The following is an 18933-nucleotide window of genomic DNA, read 5'->3' as shown; positions in this document are numbered from 1 at the left end:
AATCGAGTGCAAAATAACATTCCTTGTCACTTCAAGTAATACTCATAAAAACATTTTTTTAGAACATATTTAATTAATAATATGAAAATGTTGTGTCGTTAGAAATATATTTATATATATATGTAAGTAAAAAATCATTAAGATCTATGCACACGTACAGAAAAATTGTGTTAACGCATGCGGAAGAATATCTCAAGGACGTTTATGCGGGACAAATGAATGCCTACATATATCCAATCTATTAGAAACTCCGAATTATTACAGAAGAGTTTTCACCATGCACTTGCACTGCACTATTATTAGAATAGTAGAATAGAATGCTTTACATTTGGATGAAAATTATATATACATGTAACTGTTATATACAAATATTAATTTAATATATAACAACAAACCAGAGCATACAGGTATGTATCACTACAATATAATTGTGATTACAGTGAGGTTGAAATCCCTTTCATTTATTCATCATCCACGCACGAACTTGTCTCAGAAAAAAATATATCTCAGTAAGTTAACCTCACTTTCAGGTATAGAGATGTGATTTTCTTTTAGACAAGTGCGTGTGACCATCCACGAGAACTTGCGGTCATCCGATGTTCAGTACTTCAGTCCTTTGATACTTTCTGTTCTAGTAAATATTACATCAGCCAATGAAGTTCAGCCTTCACATTTTTTGAAGTTGTATATAAATCCGACAAAACCGAGAATCCCAATGGTCTTTAAACAGAAAATTGAATGGAGCGTTTTCAGATCCGCGTAAGCATAGCTTGGACACACAATATCTGTAATTTAATTAGATTGGTGTCTGAATGAACATAAAACACTGTATTTATTTATTGTTCACTGAGGCCTGGTGGTCTCTGACAGAGAGAAAGTTGTGTTTTAAATTTTTCTAAGGTTCTTGGTTCGATTCCCGTCTTGGAAGAAAATTTCAGGGACTTAATTTTCGGCTCTCCCTTGACACCATTTGCGAGTATGGTCTTGAGGAAACGATGATAGTCCGTCGGAAGGGAACGATAAATGGCTGACCCGTGTTAAGAGAGAGCCATATCTCTTGTACGTTAAAGACACCCTTGTAGATTTCGAAAAAGAGCAGGCTAATGCCGCTACAAGGCAGCACTCGCACCCGCAAAGTGGAAAGGATTAATATAGGTTGAAAAACTTGTTTCCCAATCCACTTTAAATAAATATGTTTAAACTAAATTCTTCTAATTGAAGATTTTATACGGCGGTGACTTTTAATATTTTGCGTTTATCTTTAAAACTACAATAGATTAAAAAAAAAATAATAGTGCGATGTGTCTGAATATATTCTATGGTAAATTTTTAGGTCCCATTTTGGGCAATTTTGGCTCTTATGAGTTTTGTTGTTTTGTTGCCTATTATCTTGATACATAGAGAAACCTTTTCTTAGCAAAATAGTTTTCTCGTTTAAATTGCTTTACATTGTCATTTCGGGGCCTTTTAAAGCTGACTATGCGGTATAGGCTTTGCTCATTGTTGAAGGCCGTACGGCTACCTATAGTTGTTAATTTCTGTGTCATTTTGGTCTCTTGTGAAGAATTGTCTCATTGGCAATCATACCACATCTTCTTTTTTTATATTATAAGAACAGATTTAAAAATAAGTAAATAATAATTATTGTCATTTTCATCATTGGTGGTGGGGATGTGGTAGGAAAGATGGGAATTCCATTAATTTTTTTCCAAGTAATTTCCGTGAAATAGAAAAAAAAACCAATCAAGACCCCTTTCCCCCCCCCTAAAAAAACCCGCCAGAGAACAATTTCACACACCTTTTTCAATACTTTGTAATAACAAAAACAAAAAAACGCATTAAATTCCTTTTACTTTATATAAGTTTAAAATAGCACGTCAATAGTGGATCTAGAACTTCAAGTGTGGAAGTTGTTTGCGACTTGGAATTTAATTTGGATATGCCGGTTATGGTCTTATTGATATTTATCACACCTTCATTCAATATTACTAGTTTCAGATGAAACCATACTCTGCTAGAAGAAATTATTTGTTGAAAATAAGGATTTAGATTTTAACAGATGAGGCTAGCGGAGCTTTCAAGTCTAAACTATCATTCTTTACTGGGGGGGGGGGGGGGGGGGGTACGACCAAGGTAGAACCCTAAACAGTTAGGGCAAGTATGGACACAACCATCCAAGCTTTATACAGGTTTGAATTTTAATAAAAATGTTTTATTCAATATCTGACACATCATAGGTTTATTACACATAATAAATGTGGTCTAAGATTTTCAAAAGTTGAAATTGTCCAATTACCTATTATATTGTCCAATATCCGAAATCTAAATATATTGCTAGATTCAGCATATCAAAGAACCCTAAGAATTGCTTGTTTTAAGTCCAGTTTTGGCCCCTAATTTCTATAAAGTTTTTGTTTGGCAACAAAGTATTTACGGACAACGAACACATCGCAAAAACATTATACGGCGGCAAATCTATAAATATAAACAATTGAATACCACTATTCTATTTAAAAAAAAAATCAAAATTAAAGGCTCCTATCACCTCTTTATGGGGGTTGCAAATGACCGGTCCATTATATTAGTCATTACCCTATCAATGTCCGGTTTTTGTCCATTTTTGTGTCTTTCTTCAGAAAAGTGATATATAAACTTCCACAGCTAAAATGATCAGCAAATTAAAGCAAACTTTACAATGAGCATAGAGCATGGCATAAAAGAATCATTTCTTTAATTTAATAACTTTAACTGTATGCCCATTATTGTAGACTTCGTATGTTCATTATTGTAGACCCATTGATTAAAACTAAACTTTTCAATTCATAATTTGACAATTTTCCAATAATATATGGTGTGATTTTTTCATCTTAAATCGAGGAACAAACATGTCAAGGTTTTTCTCTTTTTACATCTCAACCATTTTCCAAACGATAGCTACAGATTTGATCCGGGTTTATATTAATTCTGCAGAAGTAGATCGGAATCAGTTATGACGTAGACAGTAATCATTCTAATCGTAATCATGTTCATTGACCATAACGACGATGAAAGCACATCATATAATGACGTTTCGACATCATATAATGAAGTTAACCGAACCACATGATATAAGATTTCAAGCACATAATATAATGACACAACCACATCATATAAAGATGTTTGCACATAATATAAGGGAAAATGCACATCATATAAGGATGTTTGCACATCATATAAGGATGTTTGCACATCATTTAAGGATCTTTGCACATCATATAAGTATATTTGCAAATCATATAAGTACATTTGCACATCATATAAGGATATCTGCACATCATATAAGGATATTTGCACATCATATAAGAATGTTTGCACATCATATAAGTATGTTTGCACATCATATAAGAACATTTGCACATCATATAAGTATTTATGCATATCATATAAAGATGTTTGGACATCATATAAAGATACTTGCACATAATATAAGCATATTTGCACGTCATATAAAGGTGTTTGCACATCATATAATGACAAGTGCACATCATGTAAAGGTAAATGCACATCATATAATGACAAGTGCACATAAAAAAAAGGTAAGTGCACATCATATAATGAAAAGGGTCATAAGAAGACAGTTTTGGCGTTCCATATACATTGTATATATTAATATATATTATTTCTCTGTGTATGTAATTTGCAATGTTTTCCAAATACATGTTTGGGATTTTCTAAACCTTTTTTTCTATACCATTTGTGTCCGCAATTAAAATAAAAATATAATTGGGGACACCCACAATATTAGTTTTTTCTTACAAATCTTCAACTACTTATTCAAAACTACCTAGTATGATTGCTACTTGTATAATGTTATGCATTCCGCCAATGTCAAAATGTCTCGGTTAAATACAAATGTGACATTAAGACACACTGGCAAGCAAGTATATCAGTCAACATCCAACTAATATTAGATATAAGAAGATGTGGTATGAGTGCCAATGAGAAAACTCTCCATCCAAGTCACAATTTATTAAAACCATTACACGGAGCCTTGGCTCACACAGAACAGCAAGCTATAAAGGGAGCCAATAAATTACTAGTGTAAAACCATTCAAAAACAAAGGTCTAATTTATATAAAAAACGAGAAATGAAAAACACTTTTGAACCACATCAACAATAGTTATCAAAGGTACCAGGATTGTAATTTTCAACACGCCAGACGCGCTTTCATATACATAAGACTGATCAGTGACGCCCAGATAAAATAGTTTTTAAGCCAAACAAGTGCAAAGTTGAAGAGCATTGAGGACTAAAAATTAAAAAAAGCTGTGCCAAAATACGGCTAAGTAAATATCTGCCTGGGATAGGAATGTCGTAAGTTTTTCGAAAAATTCAAAGTTTGGTAAACAGGAAATTTATAAAAATGACCTTATAATTGATAATCGTTTCAACACCGATGTTCAGACGACAAACGACAACTACTGAACATCAAGTAACAGTGTTTATATTTCTTTTAAGGGCCTAAAATGATCACTATGTAAAAGCAATAACTGTTCAAAAAAAAAAAAAAAACCCACAAAATAACATATAGTCAAAGACATTTAACATAGTTGAGAAGAGCATTCAGTCAGATTATTGCAGTTGTTATCTCATAGCTCGTTTCTCATTTGTTTTTGTTGCATTTGTGCATTTTTATTGTTTCGTTGTTTTCCTCTTATAGCTGCACTGTTTCCATAGGTTTTAATTTGTAACCAGGATTTGTTTTCTATCAATCGATTGATTTTGTATTTTTGATCAACGGTATACTAATGTTGCCTTTATTTACATAATATATTGCAAGTCTTTTTTTTTTATCTTTCAGTCAGATGACGGAAGACCATGGCGAAATGTTGTAGAAAGCCAAACGAAAAACCATTTAGACATAAAAGAACAAGTTTTGACATTTGTTTGTGTTACAGGTTTTACTATTTCATTAGTACATTTATATTTGAAAGATTTATAAGAACTATTGACACTAATGACATATTATTATATACATTTGGTTATATTTCTGTATTCAATAAAATGAAAATGCATTCTGTTTTGTCGTTTGTGGCTTCACAGCCAGATTTAAATTACAGCAATAAAAATGCAAACTTTTACATGAGATGTTAATGCATGCATTAAATATCCGATGTTGCGACCCGATATATCTAAACTAGTGAGAACAATAGTTATCAAATGTACCAGGGTTATAATTTAATACGTCAAACGCGCGTTTCGTCTACATAAGACTCTTCAGTGACGCCCTGATCAAAATAGTTATAAAGTCAAACAAGTACAAAGTTGAAGAGCTTAGAGTTAAACAACAATTATAATGATATGAAGCACAATGAAAATTCCTTAGACATGATTTAGATTGTTTTAGTGGCAGCTCAGATCTAGCTATCGAAGTAGATTGAACGAAGCGAATGAAACTTTGAACAGTTGAAATTGGAACATATGTTTATAAAAAAGAAGATTTGGTATGATTGCCATTGAGGCAACTCTCCACAAGGGACCAAATGACACAGAAATTAACGACTATAGGTCGCCGTACATTATTTCCCCGAGGATTAACGTATTTCAGTAAATGGGTTATAATGATTATTCATTAAATAAAGGCAACAGTAGAATACACTTGTTCGAAAGTCATCAATCATAAATAAAAGATTGTAATCGCTTGTCATGTCTAGGCTTCTGATATTTGATTCAATTACGATACAGGCTGAGCTTCGACCGATATGCATGCATTACATGCAATGCAAACTGTCATAATCAGGAGTATGGCACAATTAACAATAAAACCGATCACATGACAATTCTGCAGGTATCTAAAGATCTGAGACCACCAACTCAAGTCATTATTTAGTTGAGGCATATACAGTTACAATAGTGTATGAGCAAGGGCCTCATGAGCAGGTGTCGGATTTACATCCATTTCAATATGGCTACATGCTCAAAAATGTAATAAGTAAAAAAAGTAGATTTGGTATGATTGTCATTTGTTATGAGTGTCATTTTGTCTTAAAACATAAGGAATTTGAAATTTTTGAAATACTCAAACCCGAAAGGAATAATGCTAGAGGATCTGCATCTTCAACAATGGTCACTTCAAGTAGTAGAAATCATCATGATAGTATAATCAATCTAATAAGAATTGACAATTTCAGTTATGGTGACTATAAGTTATTTGACTGTTTTTCATCATGCTGATATTTTTATTTTTTTAATTGTTTCTATTTTTCGATATGAATTTCCCAGATGTTAGACAAAACACCCAAAATAATAAAAAAAAAAACATTAAAGAGCAATAACTCTAATATCAAAATAGGTAAATAGGTATGATTACCAATGGGAAAAGTAAGTTTGAATAAAGTGAAAATACGCATTTATATGCAATCGTATGGCAATCACCAATGAGAAAAAAACCATATCGTACAGTTTGTTATAAAAGATCCCGACATGAAAAGTATTAAACAATTCAATAAGAAAAACTGCAGACTAATAAATAACAAAATAATTAACAAAAAATAACGTACACCCAAATTAATAACAAAGCAATTTACAAAAAAACAAATATGACAAACGTGAACTCACGACAACTATTGCACTACAGGATCTTGACTAGAGACCGGCACATAAAATTGCGGAGGGATGACATTGCTGAAACATGTTTGTAATGGCGAACAAGCTTCCCTAACATTTAAAGTAGTTTAACAGCACAAAATAAACAGAAACTATTAAAATCATTTGAAAAAGGAGAATTAATTTATTATGGAAAAATTGCCATTTTAACGCTTTACAATAATTTGAAGGGTGCATCATAAAAATAAACATTGGTTTTACAGTCTGTAAATTAAAAAAAATATTACAGGACAATCGGTTATCCTTTTACTCGTATTATTGATGTTTTTATTTATCTATTGAAATGATCAATTGCTCAGGTGTGTTATACAATATCATTCTCTGTAAAAACACGGAAGTCGCGACAAAAGCTTTAGAATTTGGAAGGATAGGCTAGTATAACAGCCTATTATAATCAGATCATTAACAAACATCTTGTCAGTATAATCAGAAAATATCACAAATTCGGGTCAGGAGGTTGGAGAAAAGAAATATTATCAAATGAAATAATGTAAAGTTATGTTTTACCGCCAGAGAGGGATATATCTGTTTACTTCAATTTGTTGACTTGCTTGGCGTACAAATACTGTTATAATGGGTAAATATTTTTTAAGAATTTATCAAAAGTGATATATGTGGTAAATGTGACATTTGTATACTTATTTTCATCTAACTACATATCTTGATGCAAACGAGAGAAAACATGTATGAATCCGACTTAAGCATCATTATCAAGAAGAAACATGTTACAATCGATCTTATTTTTATTGTTATTTTGATCATAATTAGGTCTTTCCACCTTTCCGTGGAAAGACCTTTTGATTTTGTTCTGATTATTAGGTCTTTCCACCTTTCCGTGGAAAGACCTATTGAATTTGTTCTGATTATTTTTTTTAATTTTTTTTACTTCTTGCGTAGTATTGATGTTTCAAAAGATGTCGCTTAGATATTTGGAATATGGTATAGTATAGTTTATACGCTTTAAAAATTTACAACTGCGTAACAAAAAACTTAACATTGTAAGAATTATCTCCCCAAACACTGTTTTTCTTGTGGCCACTACTCCTTCGCAACCGTAAAAGATTACGACAAATTTATTTTACCAAATTGCTCGTTTTGATTTTGGCTTGTTTTCACTCATTTTCATTAATCTTATAAGATATCGACAAATTAATGTTACAAAATTGTTAGTTGGGACATGTAGTAACTTATACATTTTGGTTGAAAGGGTGCGTAGACAATAAGAATTATGCGTAAAGTGATATTACTCATTAACCATACATATTTAAGACCTATGGTCTTTTGATTCGATGTCGTTGGTTTCTGACCTTGAAATTGAGGTCAAGGTCAAAGGTTAATAGGACGTTCTAGATTTTGATATTTGCTTTAAATTCATATTTAAACACCATAAAGCCTTAGGAATGGACATTTTAGACTATTTTTAAAATTTTGATATCATAATAGATCTTAAATGGTGGAAAGACCTTCAATTGTTCTCTGACCAATTGGTTTTTAATTATTATTTTTTTTCTTCCGCCTAATTTTTTTTATCTTTGGTAGTATTGATGTTCCAAAAGATGTCGCTTAGATATTTGAAATATGATATCGTATATTGTATAGTTTATACGCTTTAAAAATTTACAACCGCGTAACAAAATACTTTCCGTTTGGTAAGAGTTATCTCCCCAAACAATGTTTTTCTTGTGGTCACTACTCCTCCGCAACCCTAAATGATTACGACAATTTTTTTTTACCAAATTGCTCGTTACATCTTAAGGATTAGGATATTCATTTGGACAGAAGCTTTACGGAGACTCCATATGAGAGTTATTCCCCCTTTTCCATTTGAATTGAGTGATATGCATTTCTAAATAGTAAGCCATAAGTGATAGAGACCTAGGGTCTTTAGATTTGAGGTCCTTGGTCCCAAAAAAATGAAAATTAGGTCAAGGTCAAAGTTCAAGGTCATATTCTAAATTTTGATTTTGGCTTATTTTCATTTATTTTCAAAAACCGTATAAGATATCGACAAATTATTTTCACTTAATTGTTAGTTGCGACATGTCGTAAAACTTAAATTTTGATTGCGAGGAGACCCTGGCAGAAAATGGTTGTTTTCTCCCCTTTTATATTTAGAATAATGAGTAAAGTGATATAACTCATTATCCATACATATTACAGACCTAAGGTTTTTTTATTTGAGGTTCTTGGTTTATGACCTTGTAATTGAGGTCAAGGTCAAAAGCAAATTCGATGGTCTAGATTTTGACCTTTGCTTTAAATTCATATTTATACATCATAAAGCCATAGGAATTGACATTTAAACTGAATTTCAATGTTTTCATATCAAAATATATTGTTTGTGGTGGAAAGACCTTCAATTGTTCTCTGAACAAGTGGTTTTTAATTGTAATCTGATACTCTTTGACAAATTGTATTTCAAGAAGAAAATATTGTTATGCTGGAAATTTCATCATTTATATTGCCTCCTTTCAAAATTACAAATCTCGTCTAATTCGTCAAAAAACCCAAATTGGTGGGATATGCTTCAATATGTTAATGTCTATAACGAGTAAGCTAATCAACTTTTTCTAATTGTTTAAATCTGGTTGTGGTTGAAATTATTTAAAAAAGAGAGTTGATCCAGCAATACTAATCACAAATTTCTAAACTATGGCATTCACATGAAGAAAGTTTGTAACCCGATAAAATTTTACTTTATGTGATTTGCATATCTTCAAATACTTAAACAGGACTGACTGTTTATGAAATATAAGTTTTACTTAAAACAAAATAAAATGATGACATGATAATATAATACTCACTGTTCTTTCAATAGTTTAATTCAGTAGTCAGAGGCATAATTCAACAGTTTGCAAAATAGTGAGATCTGTTTACATATTATATCACTTTTTATCGCACCACGGGTAATTGTGTTGTGATTGGTTTAACACCGTCACGTGGTGACCCCCTATTGATCTATAGATGGATTGTATATTTTATAGGGGTTCATGACGTCACGTCTCCTGTTAATGGGGATGCGTCTATTTATGTTGTTGTGTTTCTTTATTTATTTTTCTACAAAACGCAGCAGAAACACTACTGCGTGCGATAAATTCTTTATACGGTTCACTACTGACCCCCTACGGACCATAGATTGCGAAAAAAATACATATGAGATTCGGCCTACCGCCTCACCCCTATGGATTTTACTAACACTTTATGGATCCGTAGGGGGTCAGTAGCAAACCATTTAACTTATAATGTTTCTTTATTCTTTATTCTTTATATGTATATACTTGGAACATATGCTATGAATGAATAACAGAAAAGACCAAATAGAGTAGCGAGGAGCTCGGTTGCTAAGTGGTCGAAGTAATTCATCTGCAGTAAGCACTAACATATTAATCAGAGACGACGAATTCGCTCATGGCAGATTATTAAGGCAGCAACCATTTGATTTTCTGGGGGGGGCTATGGTTTTTTTTGGAAAAAAAAGTTTGTTTCCCGGTTTTGGTGAAAAAAATAATTTGTTTTGGACCCTGAGTAAAAAAAATTGTTTGTTTCACCCTTAGCTGCCACTATATGTAATGCTAAAATTGAAAGAAAAAAATTGTCTTCGGTTTGTCGCTAAAAAAATAGATTGTTCTTCGCCGAAGGCGAAAAAAAAAGTTTGCACAGAAAAAAAAACCATAGCCCCCCCCCCAGAAAATCAAATGGTTGCTGCCTAATTGACTAGGATTGCAAGTTGTATTGCCGTCGGTGGTATTTCCGGATTCTCCACCAATATAAGCTGTTTGTGCTTCAAAATATGTCTGTGTCATTCAAACTTACTTTTATACTTTGTAGCTAAATAGGTTGTCCTGGTACTTTGTTTACCCTTCATAATCTTTTGAATGAGTACGATACTAACATGTAATTATAGTTTTTAATTATTGCAGCACAGTCCTCTAACTACAGTCAAACTCCACTGAATCAAGATCGGCCCCAGTCATGTCAACCAACATACAATAACGATCCAGTAAATGTAGACCAATCAACGACATCTACCTCCGTCTTCCCAAGTGTTTCTGAGACTCAAATAGTGGAGATTTATTCTGGAAAGGTTAATAATTTGTATATGAAAAACATAGTAACGATTTGCCCTTGCTTGAAGATATGCACTACAATGCGCTTATGAAATAGAAGAGGACCGAAAGATACCAATGGGACAGCCAAACTCATCTATCGAAAACAAACTGAAATCGCCACGGCTAAAAATGAAAAAGACAAACAAACAAAAAATAGTACAAAAGACACAACATAGAAAAATTAAGGACTAAGCAACACGAACCCAACAAAAAAAAACTTAGGATGTTCTCATGTGCTCCGGAAGGGTAAATACTGCTCCACATAACTAAAGCTGTATAGTATAAAAATCTCCAGTTATATCAACGTTTCTTTTTAAACTTAAAGTTATTATTCATGTGTTTACTGGTAAGTTGTTTTTAATCTTTCTATAATTGTTTTACAAGGTTTTTATTCTTCGTTTACGTTAATGGTGTGATCTTAAAATGTTTTAAAACTATATATCAAACAGAACTGGAATTTGTAACGAACTAGAAGGAACTCATTATACTCATTTTATATAGATTCAAATCCCACGTTCATAATCGATAAGTAAGATTTCGTTGTAGTAGCAAGAAATATATTCAGTTTTTTTTGTTTTTCTTTTATGAATGATGAGAGGCTTTGTGTGATATTTTTAAAAAAACATTCTTGATCGGTTGGATTTTGGAGTTTAAATTCAGTTTGCATCGCCATACACATACACACGTTGATATTTTGTGCAGCTTATTATGGTTTTAACTCACAATTGTCTTTCTGTTCAATAAATCATTAAAACTCAAAAACTCAGGTCTAGAACAATCAACCACAAATTGTCCAAAGTTCTATATACCGTATGACATTCTTTCCATCAAAATAGTACATATTACTATATATGAATAAACTCTTCATAGATACAAGGATTAAAAAAACTGTAGTCAAACTTAAAAAAGAAATACCAGTGACGTTTGAATAAAAAAAGTACAAACACTTTTCTGTTTTTTAATCCCGCTACATTCTCAAAGTCAAGAACAATGAACTATAATGAAAGCAGCGCATGTTCTACGGAATGTAATTAATTTCTTGTTTAAGGTGAACAAATTTGTTGAATTTGGTAGATTGATATTTCAGCAGACATTTAGTATTTGGATGGATACTTATTGTGCACACCTACTGGCCGACTAGCTTTGTACTCATTGTTAATAAATAAATTGCATACAGAACTTTCTTAAGGATGTTTGCTACTCTGTTTGAAAATAACAAGCTTTTTAAAAGACTGTTATGAAATGATAGTATATGTGAATAGAGAAACTAAAAAAGCAGAAAACATGGAGGGTTAGTGTGCTCGTTTTCGAGATATAAGCCGTTGAAAATTTGGCGGGAAATAATTATCTCTAGATTTTTCTTAGATTTAACATTGGCACATGTTTTGATAATGCCCGCGTCACACTGTCCCGATTTTTACGCCGATGGCAACACGATTATAGAAATTTTCAAAATCGGGACTGATCGTATCGAGATCGGGCTAATCGTAGTGCAATCTAGCCTTCGGGGACAACTTCGGGAAGGGTTCTAAATTTTTTAACATGTTAAAAAATCCCCGAAGGTGCGTCCGATGTTGAGGGTTCGTATTGAGTTCGTATCACCATCCTCACAATCGTAATGTCACCGGGAATGCATCTTTGAACATCGTATTGCATTCGTGTTTCAATCGTTTCCATCGGGCAGTTTTGACATTACGATGTCTACGCGAATGAATCACGAATCTACCCGAAGGTCTGACGACGGCAACACGACTTCGTGAAGACCTCGTAATCCCGTCGTGATGCCATCGAATAAAAGTACGAAGGTGACAAGATGGAACTACGACGGCAATAAATCCAGCTAAATGTAAGTTAATTTTCGCGCTTAAATACATTTAAAGTGCCATGCACGATATGCACTGGTCAGTCTAATACGACAGTTAAGAAAGACGTTCACAAAACATGGAGCTCATATCATATGATTCCATGAGAACAAGAAAGGCGACAGCGTTGTTTCTATTAATTCAAATGGAGCAAAAAGAGCAGGTATTAAAGGCTCAGGATTTACTTTTACAAATAAAATATTATTTTTTGTCAATTTTTCATATCAAATAACATAATAAAAATCATAAACGCGCCTCGTATACCAACACTGCAGGTACACGTATATGGTCCGAGTACACAGTTATCGTCCTTTGATTATAGTCCTTAGTGTGGACAGTGTGTTACTTGCCAATTTGTGTTATACCCCTTCCAAATTTATTTCTCCATCTTTTATGCCTCATATATATAGCAAGTTGGGGGGTGAAATGACACTGTAAAAAAATTTGGGTCATAAATATTAATGTAATGCGGGGTTCACACATTGCCGATTATTGCTCCCGTTTGAGATCAGACAGCGATACGACACGAAAAGTGAAAAAGTCGGATTAGTATCCTCAATTATCTGGAATGTCCTATTATTGTCTGAACGCAGTCGTTTTAGTTCGTAACAGATTCCTACTGGTCGGGAAGGGTCCGAATAGTTCGGCAAAGCACCCCGACAGTTAGGTGCGTCCCGTAACATTCGGGGAAACTCAGCCGATTTTGTCTAGTCAGATTACAATCGTGCCTATGTCGTGACAGATTCTGCTGTATCGGATCGAATTCCTAACAATGTTCTGTGTATTCGGGACGGTGTCCTGTGGAACGGGAATGATCTGGAGAAGTCCCGACAATAACAGAATACAATACGATTGAGACCAGACAAAGCCGTTTGCAATGCGATAGAGCGGACCGTGATAGGATTACGTTCCGACAGTACCTGATCATCCCGATTATGCCGACAGTTTTCGAACGGACAACTCCCGTAAGCGTCGGTTCACTGTCTTGTCACTATCTGATCTCTGTCGGATTACATTCGGTAGAATCGGGACGCAGTCGTGACAGACTCGGTCGAATTTTACCTGGCGAAAGATACAAATCGAATTTCAATCCACGATTCACAGGATCTTGATCAGACTTTTGACAAATTTTAATCGGGAATGGTCCTGTCAAGGACGGCAGTAAAAATCGTGAATGTGTGACCCCAGCTTAAAGTAGTGATTAGGTCCAGATGAAAAAGGTAAAAAATTAGCACTTCGGAAGTTGTCAAAAGATTTCAAGACCCCCTTAACCCAAAATTGTCAATATTTTGAGTTAGAGCTGATGAAGTTTTCTATAATTTTGATATAATTTGTCCCAAAAGTAGTACAACACACTGTAAAAATATTATTGAGAAAGCGCAGGTGGGTTTTTTTTATTTTCATTTATTGTCTAAAAGAAATGCACTACGAAATAACTGTGTACTCGGACCATATAGGGAAACCAACTTTTTCTTCATTATTCTGAGTTTTTATGTATCGTCTGAGTTGTTGTCACACGAATGTTAACTCCATAACCATTTTGTTTTCTATATGTCATATTTTGCCGCATTTGTTGCTTTCCCCACATCCTTCCTTTAGTCTATATTATTATGATATTCTCCTGGAAAGAGCTCTTTTTGGATGAAAGGTATCAACGAACCCATTACCTTACCTTTAAGATAGATCAGTAAACATGGGCATAATTATGGGTGATTATTCAGACAAGTGCACACATTTGACAGTTCAAACAAGGCAATGCGTATGCAACATATTGGGGACAAATATGGACACTATATTTGTATATGACACATGCAGAAAATGATCAATTGAATACGCATATTTGATACATAAACGGTTTTTTTTTTAGAAATCAACCAAATTATTCAGTAACTGGAAATACTCACGGTCTTCCGTCTTATGATTAAACCAAAAATTAAATGTACAATATAATATATATTCAATATTGATCAAACAATTTAAAACGCGTGATGCCTTCGGCATATAATTTAAATGCATCGTCAGATGTACACGACGTCTTTTAGACATCGTATGGCCATCGCGCCATCATCGTAATCCAACGTATAGCATTCGTGATCCATCTTGTAGGCTTCGGCTGAGATATGAAGCTTAAATACCGTCTTCGGTTAACCTTCGTATGTCCATCTTTTGCTATCGTATATACTTTCGGCACCCTCGTATAGACTTCGTTATTCATCGTACTTGCTTCGGTCACTTTTTGGTATTTTAACGAGATCGGGACCAACTTCGTACGAACTTACAATTTTCGCATTCGGGTGTCCATCGTATATAAAAATCGGAACAGTGTGACGCGGGCATTAAAAAAATACGAAAAAATAATAAGGATTTTGAAATTTGGCTTAGTAAACTTTATGCAATAAAATTAGGAAAAGAAAAATAGGGGTTAGTGGGCAAATTTTTTTAATGACAATACATGGATAAAACCAGAGGATTTCGAAAATCTGGCAAAAATTTAAAAAAAGAAAGAGGAGTGAACATCCTTAAATACATTATTACAAAATGAAACGAAACGTCTTTTGGTTTTTATTGAGGATACATTTGTGATGTCCAGAAAACAAGTAACCCTCATTTAAGAGAGTACATGTGTCTCACTTAGCCCTGTAAAGTTGAGATTAGTTATTTAACCGAAACTTTAAGGTATTTTTTCAAATATTGATGTTTCATCGACAAAAACACAGATATACGACTAGATTTTATGACTTACATTATGGGATCAACTGTCAAATCTTCAATTTTTCACTTCTCAGAATTCACATAGTAACACACCTTCTGCACTATCGCATAGTGGCAATGAATCTCAACTAAGACGTTACAAATATACGTCCGTATAAAGAAAATGTAGTTTGATTACAAATGAGACAACTGTCCACAAGAGACCAAAATGACACAGACATTAACAACTATGGGTCACCGTACGGCCTTCAACAATGAGCAAAGCCCATACCGCATAGTCAGCTATAAAAGGCCCCGATACGACAATGTAAAACAATTCAAACGAGAAAACTAACGGCCTTATTTATATAAAAAAAATGAACGAAAAACAAATATGTAACACATAAACAAACGACAACCACTGAATTACAGGCTCCTGACTTTGGACAGGCACATACACATATAATGTGGCGGGGTAAAACATGTTAGAGGGATCCCAACCCTCCCCTTAACCTTGGACAGTGGTATAACAGTATAAAATAAGAACGACCTATAAAAATCAGTTGAAAAAGGCTTAACTCATCAGATTGACAAAAATACAAGTGGACGTGGCCGGGTACCTATACATCCCGACACAAAAAGACACAATGAACAGATCTGAAGGTATGCATGTTAACACTATATGGAATTTATACATGCAGGTGTGCTCTTAACATACATACTAAACTGCTTTCGACATATTTTCGCGCTGTTAGAACTTTCTATAATAGAATAGTTCTATGAGCTGTCAATGTTCCGTTTGTGTTGTTTTCTCGATTGTAATATTTTCATAGGAATATTTGCAGACGTTAAATCTGTCGACTATTCTGGGGGTCTCGCACCAGTTGTATTTCATGTGATAACTTTGTTTACCATGATTCGTATCATCAACGTAACATGTTTGATGTTTTAGAGACAGGAGAAGGACGAATACCCACCAGATGATTCAAACTATCTTTTTTTCGCCATTTGTGCATGTGTCTGCTGTTTCTGGCCATTAGGTGTGGTTGCCATCTGTACGGCCATTAAAGTAAGTTTTGAACTATCAACTTTTGACTATTTAGAATTAAGGAATCAAGATATAAAATCTATTTTTTATATGGTTGTTAAAACATTCGATGTTCATTTTTTATCGCTTAAAAACCCTCTAACATTTTTTAAACAGATGGATACAAGTCATTTTAATCATGTCCGGTTTTATGTTTTTATTCCAATGGCGTTTTATTCATGAATTCAAAATTAGAATTCAAAGTGTACTAGGTAAGATCTGTGAAAGACAATGAAAAGAAACAGAAAACAACAATTTTTTAAAAACAAATTAAAGCATTCAGACAGCAAGGTGTTTTTTTGAAGTATAAACAATTTTCGATTAATGAAGTAAATTTTTGTTTTTTATTGTTTCTCTGTCGTCATATTTCAAGATCTCGCGCGATCGTTTGCTTATAAAATTTTGTAATTAACAGTTTGTCTACATCTTCTGTAATGGTCAAAACAGATGGTGAATATAAAAGGTCATCTATTTCATCACAAAACTTTTTTTCTTGGAATACAAATTTGCTTTTCTACATAATGTATCACATTTGAAGTGTACCGTACACTTTTGTCTAAACACTTATTACATGTTATTCAGGTCTCAAACAGGGTATATACTGGAACATTCACGGCCTAAAGTTCATAACTCCGGAAGTTATCTGCATATAAACTGACATCTCTGTGTTTTTATTCAATCAGAAAACTCTCGACACATTTGTAATATGTAACAGAGGGGCGAAAGATGCCAAGGGAACAGTCAAACTCATAGATTAAAAGTAAACTGACAACGCCATGGCTAAAAAATAAAACGACAAACAGACAAATAATAGTACATAGACACAACATAGAAAGCTAAAGACTAATATACACTTTCATTAGTAGAACAGTTCCTTCAATCTGCTATCGGGTCAGTTAAATTTTTAATATGATCCGACATAAAATCTGAATTTTATTACAGGCCCACAAAATAGAGGTTAAAATCGACTCATAAAGATATTGATTATATATTGAAAAAAAGCTGAAATATAGAAGTATTATGCTAAAATGCTTGATTTTTTTTGTAGAAAATAATAGGAAACAATTTTATCAATGTTTATAGTATAACATCTTTTTTCTTAAAAAAAAAAACTTGCCTTGCTCGTCATTTGTTGCATAGAAATGTTTTTTTAACTAACAAAACAGTTTATTATTGTTTTTTTTTTGTAGGCTTCCAATGCAAGAGCAAAATGTAATTATGATGCAGCAAGAAGATATAATCGTTGGACTTTGACTTCGATAATTTCATCCATTATTCTTGGAATTATTTCTTTCCTCTGTTTTTTATACAAAATAAATATGCCGAGATAGCTGCTCTTATAATACCTTTTTCTGCAATAAAATAAAAACGTATATTTTTGTTTTCAGTGTCACTACATTATATATAGATTGTATGTTGCCGTCTAGACAATTTTTACCTTATTTTTGTATCTGCTTTTGTTTTGTTCAAACTCCGTTGTCAATATAAAGGAGTTTGATGCCATTGTCATACAAGTGAGAGGTTTATCTAGCTATAAAACTTGGTTTAATCCACCATTTTCTACATAAGAAAATGTCTGTATCAAGAAAGGAATATGACAGTTGTTTTCCATTTGTTTGATGTGTTAGAGCTTTTTTCCCCCATTTATTTAGGGACTTTCCGTTTTGATTTTCAAAAGACAGAAACAATAAAGATTTATTGACTGAATATTTCAGCAATGATGCCCTATTTGTAGATCGTATCTTGAATTTAATGTTTTGCCATTCATTGTTTCTATCTATCTGTGATATTGTCAAGTTTATATAAAAATTAGCTGGGACTGCAATGAGAAGTCGACTAACGATTAAGATGATGCTGTCTAATTTGTGCATGTAATTCTAGTCTTGTTTTAAATTGTTTTAACTTGGCAAAATTTCTTTCTTTCTATTATTGTTAAACAAGATAAAAGGTAAACATGAGAAATTAACCAAACTTAATATTCCATTTAATTTGTGACTGTTACGAAGTTTTTTGAAATTGGACCTATTAGTTTCAAAGGAGATGATCTTTGTAAAAGGACATAGACGATAGACAACTACAACGACGGACGACGACAGACGATGAACGCCTAGTATTGAAAAGAGCATTTGAACCAGGTGAACTTAACAAATTGGATCTAATTTGAAAAAAGTTTTTAAAGAGGACATCATAAACCAAATAAATAGTTTGCTACATTTGATTAAAATTGATCAAAAAAGGAACATTTTCACAACGCATAAGAAATTGCTAATGGATAACTAGGGGCCTCGGTTGCCGAGCGGTCTTAGTAGTTTCAAATAAACTACTGGAATCACTTTTCAGGCAGGATGGATGTTGTGAGTTCGAACCCCGCTCGTGCGGGTGTACTCGACTCCAATATTAGTTGACTAGAATAGTAAGTTTTTCCATCGCAGATGTGTGGATTTTTCCAGGCACTCTGGCTTCCTCCATCATTTAAAGCCGTCCGCCACGAAATAGCCCAAAATATGTGTTCAAAACACAAAAATCAAAATCAAATAA

The 18933-nt window shown here is 33.2% G+C and overlaps 1 protein-coding gene across 1 annotated transcript; it reads left to right on the top strand.

The window, feature by feature from the left end:
• Window positions 1–7064: 7064 nt before the first annotated feature.
• LOC139482832 (trafficking regulator of GLUT4 1-like) lies at window positions 7065–17748 on the top strand. Its single transcript, XM_071266877.1, has 4 exons — window positions 7065–7223; window positions 10567–10730; window positions 16261–16377; window positions 17586–17748. The coding sequence occupies exons 1-4, from the start codon at window positions 7220–7222 to the stop codon at window positions 17724–17726; spliced, it is 426 nt and encodes a 141-aa protein (XP_071122978.1). The 5' UTR covers window positions 7065–7219; the 3' UTR covers window positions 17727–17748.
• The last annotated feature ends 1185 nt before the right edge of the window (window positions 17749–18933 follow it).

Source organism: Mytilus edulis, chromosome 7 (assembly GCF_963676685.1).
Source record: "Mytilus edulis chromosome 7, xbMytEdul2.2, whole genome shotgun sequence".
Taxonomy (NCBI): domain Eukaryota; kingdom Metazoa; phylum Mollusca; class Bivalvia; order Mytilida; family Mytilidae; genus Mytilus; species Mytilus edulis.
This window is presented reverse-complemented; position numbering and strand designations above follow the sequence as displayed.

What these genes read in the sequence shown, in the direction of transcription:
- LOC139482832 (XM_071266877.1), top strand. An exon ending in TGGAGATTTATTCTGGAAAG is followed by an intron (nt 10,731 to 16,260) that starts GTTAATAATTTG and finishes TTGATGTTTTAG; the next exon opens with AGACAGGAGAAGGACGAATA. An exon ending in CCATCTGTACGGCCATTAAA is followed by an intron (nt 16,378 to 17,585) that starts GTAAGTTTTGAA and finishes TTTTTTTTGTAG; the next exon opens with GCTTCCAATGCAAGAGCAAA.